Here is a 19,921-nt window from a genome sequence, read left to right as displayed (position 1 = left end):
AAGCAGTGGTATTTCCTTGGAGAGGGCAGTGATTTGGAGGAAGTTCAGCCCATTGATCAAACTCGGGGCGGGGGGGGCGTGACTACAGGCCGGATGAGCGTGACTATACCAATATCCAGCACCACCCCTATGACTGGAAGCCAAGAATTTACATAGAAGGTGAATAAAGATTACAATTCTTTTCTTAGTTACATACTTAGACACGTTAGGGACACACATTACGTGACCTCTACTACGGCATTGGGGGCAGTTTACCAGGGCAAAATGACGTGACAGGTTCCCTTTACTAAACCCAGGGCTAAAGTGCTCTCAGTACATTCATATTCTGCTCCATACCTGCTACACGAGACTCGCTGATGGTCATGTATACATTTCCAACACCTCATTGAAGTCTATCTCGTATTGCATTTCATAGTGCTAATTTCCCTTCACGCAGACTTGAGTTTTGCAAGCATACATGTTTTCACTCTATATTTTACATCAGCTCATACAACACCCCCCAGTATTGTATATCACCACTCAAGCAACCCTGTCAGACCGTCTGTCAGAAATACACCAGGAATGTTGTAGATTTTATCAGTTACACTTGCTGCTATCTGTAATCAATGTTACGATTTTTGTAATCTTGGATACAAATTTTTAATCTAAAGAACCAGGAGTACAGATTGTGGAGTACAGAAGTAAAAATGAGAAATCCAAAGATCTAGGAGTACAGTCTGATATCTGGACCAACAAACCGGCCATCAGAAACTAAATTAGTTTTTTTTTTTTTTTTTGGCCTTGGTTAACCTCTTCCTGATGGGGCCAGTTTTCATTTTTGCACTCTAATCTCTTCCTCCCCTTCTTCTTTGCGGGACGAGTGGTGCGGCAACCAAAAGAGGGCAATTGCAAACGGCAAATGATGATGTTTGCTTTTACAGTTAGATAATTTTATATTTTGACAGAACGTACTTTTTCAGACGTAATGATACTGGATATATTTTTTTTTTCTATTGGGAGAAGCAGGGGATACAAACTTCTTTTTTTTTAGACTTGAACTTGTGATCTCTTGTTTGTTTATATTGCAGTATATATTGAAATTAAAAAGTACCTGGCATTTTCATTTTTTTTCTTCCATAAGTATTCATGAAAATAAGCAACTTTGTAATATACTTTATCAGACAAAACCTGCTTCTTTCTCTTCCTGGACTGACCTTTCATTCTCAACATTCTCAATTCTCAGGCAATATATGTTTTCAGTGAATACAGACTTTCTAATTACTGAGATAGGAGATGGCAGCTGGAGCTCATAAAGTTGCATGGAGAGGGGAGGAGGAGGAGATGAAGGTAGAGACAGACATTCTCCTGCAAGTTCACCTGAAATGACAGTTACGCTTTAAAAACCTCTTATGAATCCTAGCCACAGGGCTTACTAATGGTAGAAAGATGATAGTGATGGTGGCTTTCAGCAGACCTCCGACTCACATGGTAACCCATCGGCATTCTGCAACCGTGGCTGCAAGGTGGACTCCATTTAAATGCTGGTGTCAGAGAAATAAATAGTTAAACATTATCCAATCACAGCGAGCTTTAATCTGAATTAATAGAGGCAGATGCTTTGGTCCACTCCATACATGCGCAGCTGACAAGTACATGTACAATGGATATCGTGAAGAGGTGTAAGGGATTGTCCAACGGATAAAAATTGTTTTTCAAAGGATTCATACTGATTTAAAACAAAAACAGTCATAGTTCACCAATACTCTGCAGGTCCCATTCAGACTCTTATCAGGTTCTTGCTGGCTTCTACTTCCTACACATTGCAAGTGACAGGATATGCCCACTCAGCCAATCACTGGTTGAGGCAGACATCATTACAGCTAATGATTGGCTAAGTGGGCAGAAAGATGGGACCAGAAAGTAAATAATCAGCAAGGACCCACAAGGGGCACAATGATCCAATCAAGGTAAACCAAATACAGCAAGGATCCGATATGAAGAATTAAAACGTAACTTTTAATAGAAAATGATTACATTTGGAGCTAAACCAACAAATCACCACATAACAGACACAAAACATGTAGAAAAAGTGCCAAAGTGAACCATTGCAATGATAAAAATGGTTCGGTCTCACCGGTTGTAGTCTTCCGAAGAGGCCGTCCATAAACTCAGGAGGGGGCAGGGCCAAACAGGTACCCTAGTCTCTCTGTCGTGCCCCAAGTGTGTTTCCCATTCTGAAATGGACAGTACCCAAGTATGGTCTATCCTGCTAATGGTTTCTCTAAACAAACCCTCCTTACACATTTCGTCCGCCTGTGATGGGGGACCTCTCAGGGAAGATGGGTTTGTATATAGAACAGAATAGAAGACAGGGTCAAGTTGTGGTTGCCTTGAATTATTTCTAAAGGGACAGTTAGAGGGTTACTTGCTCAGCAAGTGCCATTAGTCAGAGTGCTGTGGAGAAATGAGGTCATATGGAAGTAGACACCAGTAGGCACCAAAGAAGCAAAGGGTGTATTTACAAAGATTTTTGTATTTTGCTTATTTGTCGTGTAAGCTTTGCATATCGAAAATAGTTATACATGGCAGCGGAGTTCTCAGCTGTTTATTAAAGTGTGGTATCGCAGACCAACAGAAGTAAGACTCTTTTTGGTATATTGCGATTGGCTCTGCATTGGTACAATACTGTACTATTATTTTGAATCCGACTATAGTGGGTGCTGGAGATGGCAGTGAAAATATGGTGACAAATTCCATGGCTGGCATATAAAGACAAGATATAATTTTCTTGGATGTCACAATTAATACTGATCCATGCTAGAATTTAACTTGGTGATATAAGTAATATTGTGCAATAATAAAATAAAAACAGGTTTCAGATTGCCCACCCTTTGGTGCTGGTAATGATACCATGCTATAACTTTCCTAGATTATTCAACTACAATCTGGGCTGCAAGCCAGTGCAGAGTTCCAGGGCGGACTAGCCATTGATATCTCTGGAGGAATGGATTTCAGCCTTTGGTATAGAGAATCAAAAACCAGTGTTAATAATCGGTAAGAAAACCTATAACCCCTCTTCATCTGTATGTTCAGTAAATAACTTATCGACCTAGTAAGAGGATGCTCCTAACAAGTAATATGTTTGCTGCCTTCATTTCCCAACCGGAAAAGTGAGTATTGTTATCGGATTAGTTACCATAAATAGCAGGTGAATCTTTAAACCCTAAGCTTTGTGAGATATTCAGCAAACAAGGAAGGCTGGGAAACTTCAGCTCTGGAAGCTGCAGAATTATGAATGCCGCTCTGGACTATTATAAAGTCTGTAGTTTAAAGGAGTTGACCGCCCGTTTTTTAATTTACCAAGAGACTCAATTTGCTCTAAAACTAATACAAAGCAGACACTCACCTACCGATTCTCTGCCCCGCTTCCTTAGAGTTGCCTGGGTCCCCTGCAGTCTCCTCTACTTCTTGTAGGAAAATGACCGCTGCAGTCAATCAGTAGCTGCAGTTCTGATTGGTTGTTGGCAATATCAAAAGAGAAATAAAGGAGAAAGGTGGGGGGAACTTTGTTGTGTTACAAAGGAGCAGCAGCGATTGGTAGGTACTTGTCTGCTTTTTAACATTTTTACAACATACTTGGGCCTTTGGGAAAATACAAAGAGGTGGAAAACCTCTTTAAGTCAAGTATAATATCAGGAAAGCAATGTATCGAAGGGTAATAATCTTTTTATATAGATTTAATCTATGCAAGAACTGTAAAATTGGCTACACACTATTCACCATTCACAGAGTATATTAAGGCTTAGTGTCTGCTTAGTATATTGGATGCCAAGTGATAGAAGAAGCAGAGAATTAAAGTGATATGTTTTGGATCTTCCATAATTTCCAAAACACTGTCTATCATCATTTTAAAATGTAATCTTATGAGTCACAAAGATTCTCCTGTAAATTTTAGGTGACACATATATTTAATGTACTCACATGTTGACTTGTCCTTTACAGTGGGGCCTTGGTTATTTTGGGCAACATAGCCATTGATTCAGAGTTTGCTAATGTTGGTATGGAAACTCGCTTCGAAACAGAGTCATCCTTCAACTTTATCACAACTGTGAAGTTTTCATCATATCCATTTTTGGTTTGCATGCAAATGGACAAAGGGGCATTTCCATTCAGGTAATTCTTTTCCATCTGTGTTAGAGATGTATGTTTATGGAGTTTGTACCTGCTGAAATCTTCTGAACCTTTGACAACCTCCAATTGATTGTCTTGACTGTAATGTAATTATAGAGACTATGGGCTGATACATCAAAGTGTTTATGCCAGTTGGCATAAAACACTTTGAAATGTCACAAACAACGCGAAGTTGTACAAAAATATTCTGACTTTTGGTGTTTTCCAGACCGGAGTAACAATTGTGGTGAAGCGCACGCCACTGATAAGATGTGCCAAATTCATTATGTGGTGAATGCCTCTAAATGAAGTTGGTGTATCCTTATTGCCTCACACCCCTTATTAAGACTGGCATAAGAAACGCCAGTCTTAATAAATCGGTACCTCTACGTTTTTGTCAAAAATTTCATGGTCAGCAAAGACTATGTACAGTTGAAACCAGAAGTTTACATACACTATATAAAAAGACATATATGCATGTTTTTCTCAATATCTGACATGAAATCAGAATAAACCTTTCCTATTTTAGGTCAATTAGGATTACCATAATTTTTAATATTTGGCAAATACCAGAATAATGAAAGAGAGAGAGAGAGAGAGAATGTTTTAAGGCATTTTTATTACTTACTGCTAAGTCAGAAGTTTACATACACTAAGATTACTATGCCTTTACCCAATTCTGGACTGCCCATATGATGATGTCATGTGTTTGGAAGATTCTGGTTTTGTGGCAACATCTGAGTTAATTAGAGACACTGTAGCGTCGGCGTCCCTGCCCCCTGCTAGGCAGGGACGCCGTTCCCCTCACCTCTCCGTGCCCGGCGGCTTCCTCCCGCTCTGCTGGCAGCGAGCGCTGCTTCCCGGCCTCTGTGCTTAGGGCGCGCGCGCGCGTGCTCCCCTCTCTTAAAGGGGCCGCGCGCGCCGTCCTAAGGAGTCCCCGGCCAATGGCCGGAGGACCTCTCCATATATAAGGCACCTCCTCCAAAATGGAGGTGCCCGAGCAATGTTGTTGCAAAGCCTTCACTCTGCTTCAGCCCTCAGGTCCCGTTACCAGTTACCTGCCAGTCACCTGCCAGATTCCTGCTTGTTACCTGCCAGTCACCTGCCAGATTCCTGCCTGTTACCTGCCAGTCACCTGCCAGTTTCCTGCTAGATACCTGCCTGATATCCGCTTACCTGCTTGCAAGCCTGCGGTCCGACGGAATGCCTTCCAACACCTGTCAGTTTGTCTATGGACCAGCCTGCCCGCTCACCTGGGAGCGCTCACCTGCTACCTGCCTGCTAGCCTACCTGGAGGCTCTGCCATCACTTGCCGTGACCACCTGCCTGTCCAGAGACTCTTGCCCGCTCACCTGGGAGCGTTCACCTGCTACCTGCCTGCTAGCCTACCTGGAGGCTCTGCCGTCACTTGCCGTGACCACCTGCCTGTCCAGAGACTCTTGCCCGCTCACCTGGGAGCTTCCACCTGCTATCTGTCTGCTAGTCTACCTGGAGGTTCTGCCGTCACTTGCCGTGACCACCTGCCTGTCCAGAGACTTTCGCCCGCTCACCTGGGAGCGCTCACCAGCCACTTGTCTGCTGCCCTTCTACCCAGAGACTGTCCCTGTCACTTGCCGTGACTACCTGCCCTTGTACCCAGAGGCTGTCCCTGTCACTTGCCGTGACTACCTGCCCTTCTACCCAGAGACTGTCCCTGTCACTTGCCGTGAGTACCTGCCCGTCTTCCCTGGGAGCCACCCGCTTCCTTACAAGGACTGCCCCCTTGTATAGTTGCTCAGAGGTTCCACCTCCTAGACCCGTTACAGTTTGCTCGGGCCATGGAACCCGGTGGCACCCAATCTCCCTCGCTCTCGGACCTATGCCATGAACTGTCCCGTCAAAGGTCCCAACAGGAGTCCATCCTGAGCCACCTGCGGAATGTCAACTCTCGCCTGGACACTCTGACTGCTCCACCAGCAACCACCGCTAGTGTCATGACTCGCAACCCGGCAGCACCGCTGCTCACCAATACCATGGCATCCTGCCCCGGTCCCCGGCTTTCTGCACCTCCTCGCTTCGGAGGCGACCCCGCTCAAGCTCGGGGCTTCATAAACCAGTGCACCCTGCACTTTGAACTACTGGCCCACCAGTTTATCTCCGACCGAGCCAAAGTGGCATTCATCATGTCCCATCTCACTGGGGAGGCACTGGCATGGCTTAACCCTCTGTGGGAGAGAGGGGATCCCCTGGTGTCCGACCTGTCGTCTTTCCTCACTGCTTTCCGAGGGGTCTTCGATGAACCGGGACGAAAGACCTCATCTGCCTCCTCTTTGCTACGTCTCCGCCAAGGGAGTCTCACCGTGGGTCAATATGCCATACGGTTCCGCACCATCGCTTCTGAGCTTGCCTGGGATAATGAGGCCCTGGTGTCCATCTTCTGGGAGGGCCTTTCCGGTCGGATTAAAGATGAGCTCGCCGGTCGGGACATTCCTACCACCCTGAATGACCTGGTGTCTCTGGCCACCCGGATTGACATCTGGTTTCAAGAACGTACCAAAGAGACCACCCGTGAGAGAAGGATTCCCCGCCTAGCTCCTACTTTCCAGAAACCTGTCTCCTCTTCTGTCACTCCCCGGGCGCACTCACCCGAGTCCATGCAGATCAACCAGACCAAGTTGGTCAAATCTCGCCAAGAGTCACGCCGAGCCGAGGGGAGCTGCTTCTATTGTGGCAGTAAGGAGCACCTGATTCGTTCCTGCCCGGAGAGGTCGGGAATCTCCAGTGTCTAGGACCGCTCGGAGAGGTCGCCCTAGACAAAAATAAGTCCTCTCCAACCCTGACTTTGTCTGTATCTATCTCCTGGGGAGAGAACCGTCACTTTGAACTCGCCCACCTGGACTCTGGATACGCTGGAAACCTCATCTCTCAGTCCCTGGTTGAGAAATACCGTATTCCCACCAAGTCTCTGGCTGAACCTTTGTCAGTCGCCTCCGTGGATGGAAGACTCCTTCCAGTGACCATCCTGCTCGTCACGGAACCCATAACCCTGCAGGTGGGAATGCTGCACTCTGAGGTAATCTCCTTCCATGTGTTGTCCGGACTCTCCCACTCCCTATTGCTAGGTCTACCTTGGCTCCAGACACATGAACCCGTGTTGAACTGGCATTCCGGTGAAGTACTCCGGTGGGGGCCGGCCTGCCATAAGACCTGCCTGGTTCCGGTTCGTCCGGTTCGTCCTCCACCTATCCCAGCTAATTTACCAGGTCTTCCGGCTCCTTACTGGCCCTATGCTGACATCTTCGGTAAGAAGGAAGCAGAGACATTGCCTCCTCATAGGCCATATGATTGCCCGATCGACCTGGTACCTGGTGCCACTCCACCCCGCGGGCGTATTTATCCGTTGTCTACAGCAGAAACCCGGGCCATGTCTGAGTACATAGAGGAGAATCTGGCCAGGGGATTCATCCGGAAGTCTACTTCCCCGGCTGGAGCCGGATTCTTCTTTGTCAAAAAAAAAAGATGGCTCGCTTCGCCCCTGTATTGACTATAGAGGACTCAATCAGATCACGGTTAAAAATAAATACCCCCTTCCGCTCATCTCTGAGTTATTTGATCGTCTTAAAGGCGCCAGGATCTTCTCCAAGCTGGATCTACGCGGAGCATATAACCTGGTCCGTATCCGTCAGGGAGACGAGTGGAAAACAGCATTTAATACCCGGGACGGACACTATGAGTACCGTGTGATGCCCTTCGGTCTCTGCAATGCTCCCGCCGTCTTCCAAGAACTGGTCAACGACATCTTCCGTGACCTTCTTTACTCCTGCGTGGTGGTATACCTGGACGACATCTTGGTCTTCTCTCCGGATCTTCCCATACACCGGAGGGATGTTCGTCAGGTCCTGCTTAGGCTCAGGCAGCACCACCTCTATGCTAAATACGAGAAGTGCCTTTTTGAGCAGACCTCTCTTCCTTTCCTGGGCTATGTTATCTCCCAGACAGGCTTGCGAATGGATCCCGAGAAGCTCCCTGCTGTCCTAAAGTGGCCCCGTCCGGAGGGCTTGAAGGCGAAACAGCGATTCCTGGGCTTCGCTAATTACTATCGTATCTTCATTCCTCACTTCTCGTCACGGACTGCGCCCATATCTGCGCTCACCTGTAAGGGAGCAAATCCCAAGGTATGGTCATCCGAAGCTGAGGAGGCCTTCCTTTCCCTGAAACAAGCCTTCTCCTCTGCCCCTGTGCTGCACCGTCCGGACTGCAACAAACAGTTCTACCTGGAGGTTGATGCCTCCTCCTCTGGAGCCGGAGCGGTGCTCACCCAGAAGTCTTCCTCCGGGAGAATGGTAACCTGCGGCTTTTTCTCTAAAATCTTCTCCTCCTCTGAGCGCAATTACTCCATAGGAGACCGAGAACTGCTTGCCGTTAAATTGGCGCTGGAGGAATGGCGTTACCTGCTTGAAGGGGCTCTATACCCGGTGATCATCTATACGGATCACAAGAACCTGGCATATCTCCAAAATGCCCAGAGACTTAATCCACGTCAGGCCCGGTGGTCTTTGTTCTTTGCCCGCTTCGATTTCATCCTTCATTTCCGCCCGGCGGACAAAAATGTCAAAGCTGATGCCTTGTCCCGAACCTTCCTGTCCTCCGACCAAGAGGAGGAGCCTATGCACATTATCGACCCCTCCAAGGTGATGAATGTGGCCCCCTTGGATTTGACTCGTCTTCCACCCGGCAAGACGTTCGTGGCGCCTCCAGACCGTGAGAGGGTTCTTCGCTGGGGTCATTCTTCTAAACTAGCTGGCCATGCCGGCCAAAAGAAGACCTTCCTACTCATTTCCCGGCATTACTGGTGGTCTACCCTGCGTAAGGATGTGGTAGACTTCGTCTCTGCCTGTTCATCTTGTGGCCGCAACAAAGTTCCCAGACACCAGCTGGTCATCTCCTGCCGCTTCCCATACCTGTTGCCCCGTGGCAACACATCGCTATGGACTTCATTACCGATCTTCCTGTCTCTGCCGGGTGTACTGTCATTTGGGTGGTCGCGGACCGCTTCTCTAAAATGGCCCACTTCATTTCCCTGCCTGGTCTTCCGTCTGCACCTGAGCTGGCTAAGGACTTTATTCGCCATATCTTCCGTCTCCATGGCCTACCCCTCCACATCGTGTCGGATCGAGGGGTTCAGTTTACCTCACGCTTCTGGAGAGCCACATGTAAACTGCTGGACGTCACCCTGGACTTCTCCTCCGCTTACCACCCTCAGTCCAATGGTCAAGTGGAGCGGATCAATCAGATCCTTACCAGCTATCTCCGGCACTTTGTTAATGCCCACCATTCTGATTGGGTGGACCTCCTTCCTTGGGCCGAGTTCTCTTATAATAACCACGAGAGCGAGCGAATCCTCTTCCAAGTCCCCGTTCTTTATTGTCTATGGCCAGCACCCCCGGATTCCGTTTCCCGTCTCCGCCTCTGTGGACAACCCTGCCGCGCAGTCTCTTGTCAGCGAGTTTTCTACCATTTGGGAGAGTACCAGGTCTGCACTTCTTCAGTCCTCCGAGCGGATGAAGCGATATGCTGATAAGAGACGTCTGGATCCACCTCAATTCCATCCGGGAGACAAGGTTTGGCTCTCTTCCAAACATGTACCGCTCAAGATACCCTCCTACAAGTTAGGTCCTCGCTTCATCGGTCCTTTCGAAATCCTCAGGCAAATTAATCCAGTGGCCTACAAATTAAAACTCCCGGCCACCTTACGGATTCCCAACTCCTTCCACGTATCTCTCCTCCTGCTCCGGTTTCCGCTGAAGACGTCTTTGAGGTAGAGAGTATTCTGGCCACTAAGAGGGTAAGAGGAAAGACTTTTTTCTTGGTAGATTGGAAGGGGTTTGGTCCTGAGGAGAGAACATGGGAGCCCCGGGAGAACATCCATGCCCCTCTCATCCTTGCTAAATTTCTCTCTAGCCTAAAAAAAGGGGGGCCTAAAGGGGGGGGTACTGTAGCGTCGGCGTCCCTGCCCCCTGCTAGGCAGGGACGCCGTTCCCCTCACCTCTCCGCTCCGTGCCCGGCGGCTTCCTCCCGCTCTGCTGGCAGCGCGCGCTGCTTCCCGGCCTCTGTGCTTAGGGCGCGCGCGCGCTCCCCCTCTCTTAAAGGGGCCGCGCGCGCCATCCTAAGGAGTCCCCGGCCCGAGGACCTCTCCATATATAAGGCACCTCCTCCAAAATGGAGGTGCCCGAGCAATGTTGTTGCAAAGCCTTCACTCTGCTTCAGCCCTCAGGTCCCGTTACCAGTTACCTGCCAGTCACCTGCCAGATTCCTGCTTGTTACCTGCCAGTCACCTGCCAGTTTCCTGCTAGATACCTGTCTGATATCCGCTTACCTGCTTGCAAGCCTGCCGTCCGACGGTCTGCCTTCCGACACCTGTCAGTCTGTCTATGGACCAGCCTGCCCGCTCACCTGGGAGCGCTCACCTGCTACCTGCCTGCTAGCCTACCTGGAGGCTCTGCCGTCACTTGCCGTGACCACCTGCCTGTCCAGAGACTCTTGCCCGCTCACCTGGGAGCGTTCACCTGCTACCTGCCTGCTAGCCTACCTGGAGGCTCTGCCGTCACTTGCCGTGACCACTTGCCTGTCCAGAGACTCTTGCCCGCTCACTTGGGAGCTTCCACCTGCTATCTGTCTGCTAGTCTACCTGGAGGTTCTGCCGTCACTTGCCGTGACCACCTGCCTGTCCAGAGACTCTCGCCCGCTCACCTGGGAGCGCTCACCAGCCACTTGTCTGCTGCCCTTCTACCCAGAGACTGTCACTTGCCGTGACTACCTGCCCTTCTACCCAGAGACTGTCCCTGTCACTTGCCGTGACTACCTGCCCTTCTACCCAGAGACTGTCCCTGTCACTTGCCGTGAGTACCTGCCCGTCTTCCCTGGGAGCCACCCGCTTCCTTACAAGGACTGCCCCCTTGTATAGTTGCTCAGAGGTTCCACCTCCCAGACCCGTTACAGTCACACCTGTGGATGTATTTTAAGGCATACCAGAAACACCCTGTTTCTTTGTGTAGCATCATGGGAAAGTCTAAAGAAATCAGCCAAGATATCAGGATGAGAATTGTAGACTTGCACAAGTCAGGCTCATCCTTGGGTACAATTTCAAGATACCTGAAGGTGCCTCGTTCATCTGTACAAACAATTATACGCAAGTACAAACAAGATGGAAATGTCCAGCTATCATACCGCTCTGGAAGGAGATGGGTTCTGTGTCCCAGAGATGAACGTGCTTTGGTCCAACATGTGCATATCAACCCAAGGACAAAAGCAAAAGACCTTGTGAAGATCATGGTGCAAGCTGGTAAGATTGTGTCAATAACCACAGTGAAATGAGTACTGTATCAACATGGGCTGAAAAGCAACTCTGCCAGGAAGAAGCCATTACTCCAAAAGAAATATAAAAAACACAGATTAATGTTTGCAAATGCACACAGGAGCAAAGACCTTGAACTTTTTGGACATAATGACCATCGTTACATTTGGAGGAAAAAAGGAGAAGCTTAGAAGCTTAAAAACACCATCCCAACTGTGAAACACGAGGGTGGAAGCATCATGTTGTGGTGTTGTTTTGTTGCAGGAGGGACTGGTGTACTTCACAAAATAGGTGGCATCATGAGAAAAGAAGATTATGTGGCAATACTGAAGCAATAGCTCAAGACATCAACCAGGAAGTTAAAGCTTGGGCGGAAATGGATCTTCCAAATGGACAATGACCCGAAGCATACTGCCAAAATGGTAACAAAGTGGCTTAAGGATAACAAAGTCAATGTTTTGAAAGCCCTGATCTCAATCCTATTGAAAATTTATGGGCAAAGCTGAAGAGGCAGGTGCGTGCAAGGTAACTTACAAACCTAGATCAGTTACATCAGTTTTGTCAGGAGGAATGGGCCCAAATTCCTACCAACTGTTGTGAGAAGCTTGTGGAAGGATATCCCAAACGTTTGACCCAAGTCATTCAGTTTAAGGGCAATGGTACCAAATACTAATGAAATGTATGTAAACTTTTGACTTTCAGTAATAAAAATGCATTAAATCATTCTCTCTCTCATTATTCTGGCATTTGGCAAATATTAAAAATGATGGTAATACTAACTGACCTAAAACGGGAAAGGTTTATTCTGACTTCATGTCAGATATTGACAAAAACATGCATATGTGTCTTTTTATATAGTGTATGTAAACTTCTGCTTTCAACTTTATCTATGCATTCTTTTTTGCCTATCTGCTTTGTGGCTGTTTGAGGCTTTGCTTTACATGCAACAAATATTTTTTTATCGATAGTCTGGTACAAATTACCATGAAATATATGTAATTTTTTTGTGACACAAAAATCGGAAAAAAAACAATTTTTGGTTTATTTATTTATTTTTTTCATTTATATTTTTTAGGCTATATGCAAACACTGAGCATTTACAGTGCTTTTTTTTTCACCAAAAAGCAATGTCTGAGCAGGACAAACAAGCTGTGTTTTTACCTACGTTTTTCTTTGCTTCTTCTCCCATTCATTTGAATGTGTGAAAAAAGTTTAAAAAATGTATATCCTGCAAATTTGAAGAGAAAAAAATGCTTTGATGGAAAAAATAAACAGCAAGTGTTTGAGATGTTAGAAATTTTCCATGGTACTGTAAAATGCTGCATTTTTTCCAAGATAAAAACATGCGTGGGAAATCACATTAAAAGCACATGTGGTCAAGCTCTTTATTACTGTTCACATTTCACACCAAATAACCTGATCAAAGAATTCTAATTACAATTGAGTAGATATCTAATATGTGTAGTTTTTTTATTTTTTATTTATGGTATGTTGCAACATTTATTTTGTATGAAAAAACATTGCATTTTTTTCTGTATTTTCTGCAGTGTTGACTTTTTTTATTTTTTATTACTTTTTTTTCCAAATGTCTTATATATGTGTATATTTTTTTTAGTCCTTTAACTGAACATAAAGGATTTCTGGGATAATATTTTTCCCTTATTGTTAATTTTTTCCACTATAACTAGGGTATTCATAGAAGCCCTAGTTAAAGAGGAAAACTGTTCCCAGCTGTGCCACACAATAACTGACAGCTGATCTGGGGCTGCCAGACCCTTGACAACTATGTGATTGCCAGATCATACAAACCATCGGCCATGCGCTTCTGTTCACCGCATAGCGCTTATTGAGCACTAAATGTAGCTGGCGAAATAAAATAAAAGACGAAAAAATGTAGCTGGCGAAATAAAAGACAAAAGCAGTAATAAACTGCTTCTCTCCAAGGTACCTACTATACAAAAGGTCTGATACATTTGCAACCCATGTGTCGATACTGTATATATAGTAAACACAACTGTATGATATTTAATGAATCTCCTAAACATTTATTTTGATTTTCCAGGCGTTACATCACAAGGTATGAGAAACTGCCTTGTGGAAAGTCATATGTATCACGAAAAGGAAAAATACAAACCATGGCAGGTTCTGAGCTTCCTCTTCATCAAGAAAACTCAAATATGTGCAGAGAAGTTTTTGGAGAGCAAGAAGACTCCACAGACAGCTGGTTTTGAAGAGTAATCTCAATGCATTCGGCCAGTGTGTGCGTATCACTGGAGGGTTGTGCATGTACTTTACTCGTCTGGTGCATGCATAAAGTTTACATATTTACACTTATTTAAGTCATTTGTAAAGTGTTAGGAAATGAATAATTTGTGGTGGATATTAAGTGCACTAATATTGTAAAAAGTAAGTCTGTATTATCCCCTTTGACGCTGGGCTGCCTAGTACATTACCAAATTTGTTTCTCCTCCACATTTTAGATCTTCAGTACTGTTATTTAAGTATTTTATCAAGAATTCAAGCATTGCTAACAGTTGCATTCACATGTGGTTCAACATATACACACTAAAGTGTGGTATTCCACATAGATTGGAATTTGTCAATCAGTGTGAGAATTAAAGGCTATCTATTTTGATGCAGAATCAATGTCAAAATATACCAGGGCTGAGCATTGTCATCATCATGTTTGCAGTAAGCATGTTGTGGCCTCACCTGCAAGTTAAAGGGAATCTGTCAGTAGGATCAACCATCAAGTCATAAAAAGTTTAAGAAAATGGTACATTGAAATCTGCTCTCTGATGTCTTATTTCTGAGAAATACAAGTGTTTTTTTATATGTAAATGAGCTGTTAAGATCTATTGGCCAGGCATAGATCTAGATGCCAGCAGGTGTAGTGCTATAGGAACTTAAAACTTAACATTTATTACCATTAGATAAAATATGTGCAAAATGCAAGGACCTAAAAACACACAGTAAGACTGTCTGTGATATACAATAGCCAAAAGAACTTCCATATATTGTTACTTCCAGAGATATAAATATATGTCATATAAGCATACTGTATCTCTAACACAGACCAAGGAAGAAATGGCAATAGGAAAATAATGGAGCCCACAGTACACTATCAACTTATTGTGCCCCAATATATGGGAACATGAAAACACTCGCCCTGAGATATGGAAACATGAAAACAACTCACCCTACCAATGATGACCATTTGACTTAGTTATATATGGAAATGGAACATCCTCACCAATTTTGATGACTGTCCATGCTCTCAGATTTCAGAGGGGGCTCCATGTGGTGGAGGTGAACCGAAATATCATGAGGTCACCAACCAAATACCGCTCCCCAGATGCCGCTCCCGACGCGTTTCTTAGCCTTAGCTATTCATCAGGGGAAAAGGGAAGAGGACATGTGGTATGCATGCTGCCCAAAGTCGCGCAGCTCATTCACCAGACAGCGCTACTTCACACTCTAGTAGATCCTCTTTTGAATCCTGATCGCGCTCTGTTCGTGATCGTGTCATTTCCGGTTCCGGTCACCTGACATCCGGTATGTGGAACGCAGATGCCGGCCGTGACACGCAAGCGTCACTTCCGGTGTGCGCGTCATAGATAAAGGAAAATTGCACATAACGGAGCGACGACTATGGGGCACGCAGGGTCGCCAGTTGACATCCTGCTTTGGATGGCACCATAGAGAAGTCTCATCCATGAATACCCCAAGCCAGGGTGAGTGTCCAGAACATGCGATAGCTGGCACTCATCCTGGCAACATACCATATGTACCGTGGTATATATAACACGCGTCCATTCTACCCCAGTGGTTATAAAGCTGGAGATGCTTCATAGGTCCAGAATCGCACAGTGAAGCTACGGCCCAGCCCCAAAAAAACGCACTTTAGACCCAAAATAGAAAATTGTGCTAATACAAATATAAAGAAAAATGGATAAGTGACAAAAACAAGAACAGAAATATAAAAAGGGGGGAGAGGGGTGTTGAAGGGATGCGAAGGAGCATGAGGGGAGAATGGAGAGGGACCGCACCTCACCAAAACAAAAAAGGGGGGGGGGGGAGAGAGAGAGATGCATGTGGGGGGCCAGGGGACCTATAAATAGCCCTATTCAGCACCTAGAGTAATATCCCTACCTGGCAGTGGAGGTTGGCACCCTATGAACCTGCGCCCCCACTCCTCGACGGCTGTCCCTACACTCCTCTCCCTAATTCACCCTACATTTATAGGAACGACCTGTAGGACAGCTGCTCATTAAGGCCGTAGGGAGCCATTGTCCACATTCTAAAGATCCACTTCGTCTCTCTTTGCAGGATCAGTTTGTCCCAGTCGCCCCCTCTTGGTGGGGCCGTAACTTTGTCAATTCCCATGTAACGTATTATGTCCCTACTGTTTGGGTGTGCGTTATTCACGTGTTTTGCCAGGGGGGTATCTCTTTTCAGGGCAATATCTCTTTGGTGCTCTCCTACTCTTCTTCTCAATTCTCTCCTTGTCTTCCCCACATATTCCATTCCGCAGACACATTTAGCCATATAGATAATTCCTTTAGATCTGCAGTTAATAAAATGTTGGACAACAAATGTTTTTCCGGTGACGTTACTTATAAAGTCTTTCCCTTGCGTGATGACTTTACATGATACGCATCCACTGCATCTAAAACAGCCAGTTATGGAACTTTTCAGCCTTTTGTTCCCCATATGGCCCATATAGTGGCTGTGGACCAATCTGTCCCTAAGGGATCTGCCCTTTTTATATGTAATCATAGGTCTTGAGTCGACCATATTACCAATATCCTCGTCCATTAGTAAAATCGGCCAATGTTTTTGTAGTATCCTACGGACTGTATGTGACTGATTAGTGAAAGTAGTGATGAGTCTGCAGAAAGTGTTGTCCTTATCCGAAATTGGGGATGGGTGTAAAAAGGAGGAGCGGTCCCTGGCCAAAACCCCCCCATAAGCCTCAGCTATCACCTTCTTGGGATAGCCCCTCTCATGAAATCTTTGACAAAGATCGGTGGCCTGGGCTCTAAAAATGGCATCGTCCGAACAGTTCCTCCGGATCCTCATGAATTGCCCCTTCGGTATGCCCCTCTTAAGGGGGGCTGGATGGTTACTTTCCCACCTAAGGAGAGAATTCGAGGCAGTTGTTTTCCTGTATGTACTAGTCTCTATCTCCCCATCCTTTCCTATCCGTATCAAAATGTCAAGGAAGGGCAACTCATGGGGGCCGAACTCAAAAGTGAAATGTAAGTTAAGGTTATTATGATTAAGCCTTTCTACGAGGTTTCCAAAGGATGTTTTGTCCCCTTTCCACAGAACTAGGACGTCGTCGATATATCGAACCCATAGCAAAATGTTTTCACCCCCTTCAATGGGGATGTCTCCAAACACCACGGTTTCCTCCCACCAACCCAGGTATAAATTGGCATACGATGGGGCACAAGGGCTCCCCATCGCGGTACCCCTGAGCTGGTGGAAGTACTTCCCACCGAAGAGAAATACATTTTTTGTCAAGCAAAACTGAAGGGCCTTCATCACAAAGTGATTATGTCGCTCAAATTGTTTGCCTCTCCCCATGAGAAAAAAAACGTATCGCCTCCAGACCCCTATCATGGGGAATTGAGGAATATAGTGACTCGACATCAATGCTAGCTAGAGTCACATCTTTGTCAACTGTCATACCTTCTAGTTTGCGAAGCAGGTCATTGGTGTCACCGACAAATGAGTTCAAGCTTAAAACGAAGGGTTTAAGTACCTTCTCCAAATATATTCCTAAATTTTGGGTTAGATTGTTGATTCCTGATATTATGGGTCGTCCTTTCAGTGGATTCAGGCCCTTATGTACCTTTGGGAGACTATAGAAGGTGGACATAACTGGATAGGTTGGACAGATAAAGTCTCTCTCCTGTTTATTTAGGGTACCATCCCTCATAGCCTCATTTGCCAGTTCCTCCAAATCTTGAGAGAATCTCCCTGAGATTTTGCCTCCAGAGCTTATTTTAAATGAAAGGGGCATCGTGAGACATGTAGATCAGGAAAGTAGACTGTCAAACATTACATGTCTCACATTGGCATCGCTTTGCTTCATGTAAAATAAGCTCTGGAGGCAGATTCTGAAGGAGATCTACGTCCAGCCCATAGATCTTAACAGATCATTTACATATTAATAAAAACGTGAATTTCTCTGGAATAAAATATCAGATCATAAATATCAATGTATTATTATACTCAACTTTCGGCTTAGGAGGGTTGATCCTACTGACAGATTCCCTTTCAGACAAACATCCACCAAATGTACTATTTTACACCTACAAACCGTAGTTGATCCAGAAGGAGTAAGGAAACACCTAAAGGCATAGACCAATTTGATATTAAGGCTACATTCTCACAGTGAGTAATTGGTGAGCTTTTGATTTCGCTGATTTTCTTTTAGAATTTCTGCACCTATTAGATAAATTAGGTTACTTGCATATTTTTTTCATTACGTTTTTGAGTGCTTTTTTTTTTACTCGTGGCTTTATCAAGTTTTTGATGTTTTGTCTTTTTTCGATATGTCATTTTTTAAATAAAGCTGCTTTGTTTTTGAAACTTTTTGGTATCTGGCTTTGACAAAACCTTACTGATACAGTCATGTGCCTATCATATGCATTTTTAGTGTGTTTCTGCTGTGAAAACGCACTAAAAATGCATAAGCATTTATTACCAGCTGATTTTCAACATTTAATACAATTCTATTGGGAAACTCTGCACATAAAACTCAGTGTACCCTCAAGAAAAATTGACATTTTGCGGATTTCAAACTCATACCACTGGTCAGTTTATGCAGTATAAAAAAAAGCACAGTGGGAATGTAGCTTCTATAAATCCCATCTACTTTGTTAGAACAGTAAGACGCTTTCACACAGCAAAAAAAATGCAGCATCAAAAACTCACCAAAAACTCATTTTGGGAACTTAACCAACTTATTAAACCCAATAACCCTATATATTTATGTATTGTCTTTCATAGGAATAATATCTACCCTTTTCTTTAATGTTTATTGATGTAATACCCCTTTTACTGAACAAGTGATAAATCCTAAATTTGTGTGGGCCAGTAGCTGGGACCACCACCTCAGTTCCCTGTTCCTACCAGCCGCAAGACTACGGTGAGAAAAAAGTTTAAAAAATTGACCTTTGAGACTGCATCATTTTCGTATGTTGAAAATAAATCCCTTACTTTAGATGAATTGACTTTGTGTTTTTTGTGGGGTGTAGCTCGGGCGGCCATTTTCCTGTAGATTATAGCTTCAGGAAGATGGCCGTGCACACCGGAAAGCCACGCACACAGCTCCGCCACACCGCTCACCGGCCCCGGCCCGCAGTCAGACACTGGCCCCAGTCCCCAGCCAGACACCGGCCCTGGTCCTGGCCCCCAGCCAGGCCTCAGCATGCAGCCTGAAACCGGCCCCCATCCAGACACCAGCCCCTGGCACCAGGCCTCAGCCAGGCCCCGTCCCACACCAGACACCGGCCCCCATCCAGACACCTGCCCCCGGCACCAGGCCCCAGGCCCCTAGCCAGGCACCGAGCTTCAGCCAGGCACCCAGCCAGGCACCGGGCCTCAGCCAGGCACCGGGCCTTAGCCAGGCCCCGTCCCCCAGCCAGGCACAGGGCCTCAGCCAGGCCCCAGGCCCCCAGCCAGGCACCGGGCCTCAGCCAGGCCCCAAGCCCCCAGTCACGCACCGGGCCTCAGCCATCTGACCTCTTCTGCTGCAGCTGCAAGGTTCCTGAGGGAAGGAACTGAGGGCCTTGCGATCCTGCTCCACCACCACTGCAACTCCCCGCTGCTGGAGCACCGGCTTCCTGAAGGACCCTGCCTCCTATAACCCTCGCTCCAACGCCCCCCAGATACCATACCTATTCAGACTATAAGACGGACCTCCATCTTATAAAAAATATTTTTTTCCTATATTCCACCCCAAAATTTGGGGTGTGTCTTATGGTCCGGTACGTCTTGTAGTCCGAAAAATACGGTAGGTCATATTAGGCAAACTCATCCATTGTTTCAGGGTTTTTGCCCCTCATCAGTACAGAAAAGGATACTTGTCGTCTAAATGTGATTCCTTAAGCAAAGCTCACGGGGAAAACTGGCTCTTATTGTAGAGTAAAACACTCAGTATGGAAACTTATTTTAAAGGCAAAACTCCATAAGAAAATATATATCCTTGGAGCGCTGTCTTGAAAATATGTCTCCATACTGAGTTGGGTGTTTTCATTGACAGATAAATAGCAGAGGGATAAAATTAATAAACTTTATTCAAAATATTTAAAATCAGACCCAAAGTGCAAAAAAGTGCACCACATGTATAAAATATACCATGTAGTACTAAAATGGTATAATTAAATACCAAATAGGGCAAATTATACCCAAACTTAATGGGGC

General features: G+C 45.7%; 1 protein-coding gene across 1 annotated transcript in view; it reads left to right on the top strand.

The window, feature by feature from the left end:
• The window catches only part of LOC141153682 (microsomal triglyceride transfer protein large subunit-like), a 137,546-nt gene extending 118,821 nt beyond the window's left edge, over nt 1–18,725 (top strand). Inside the window, exons 16-18 of the mRNA XM_073638720.1 lie at nt 2,909–3,033; nt 3,982–4,152; nt 13,545–18,725. Coding sequence (XP_073494821.1) covers nt 2,909–3,033; nt 3,982–4,152; nt 13,545–13,713 — 465 coding nt within the window. The 3' untranslated portion in view covers nt 13,714–18,725. The remainder of the gene's footprint in view (nt 1–2,908; nt 3,034–3,981; nt 4,153–13,544) is intronic.
• The last annotated feature ends 1,196 nt before the right edge of the window (nt 18,726–19,921 follow it).

Source organism: Phyllobates terribilis, unplaced genomic scaffold, assembly GCF_046119375.1.
Source record: "Phyllobates terribilis strain yellow unplaced genomic scaffold, ASM4611937v1 Scaffold_1__5_contigs__length_1240528914, whole genome shotgun sequence".
NCBI classification, from domain to species: Eukaryota; Metazoa; Chordata; class Amphibia; order Anura; family Dendrobatidae; genus Phyllobates; species Phyllobates terribilis.
This window is presented reverse-complemented; position numbering and strand designations above follow the sequence as displayed.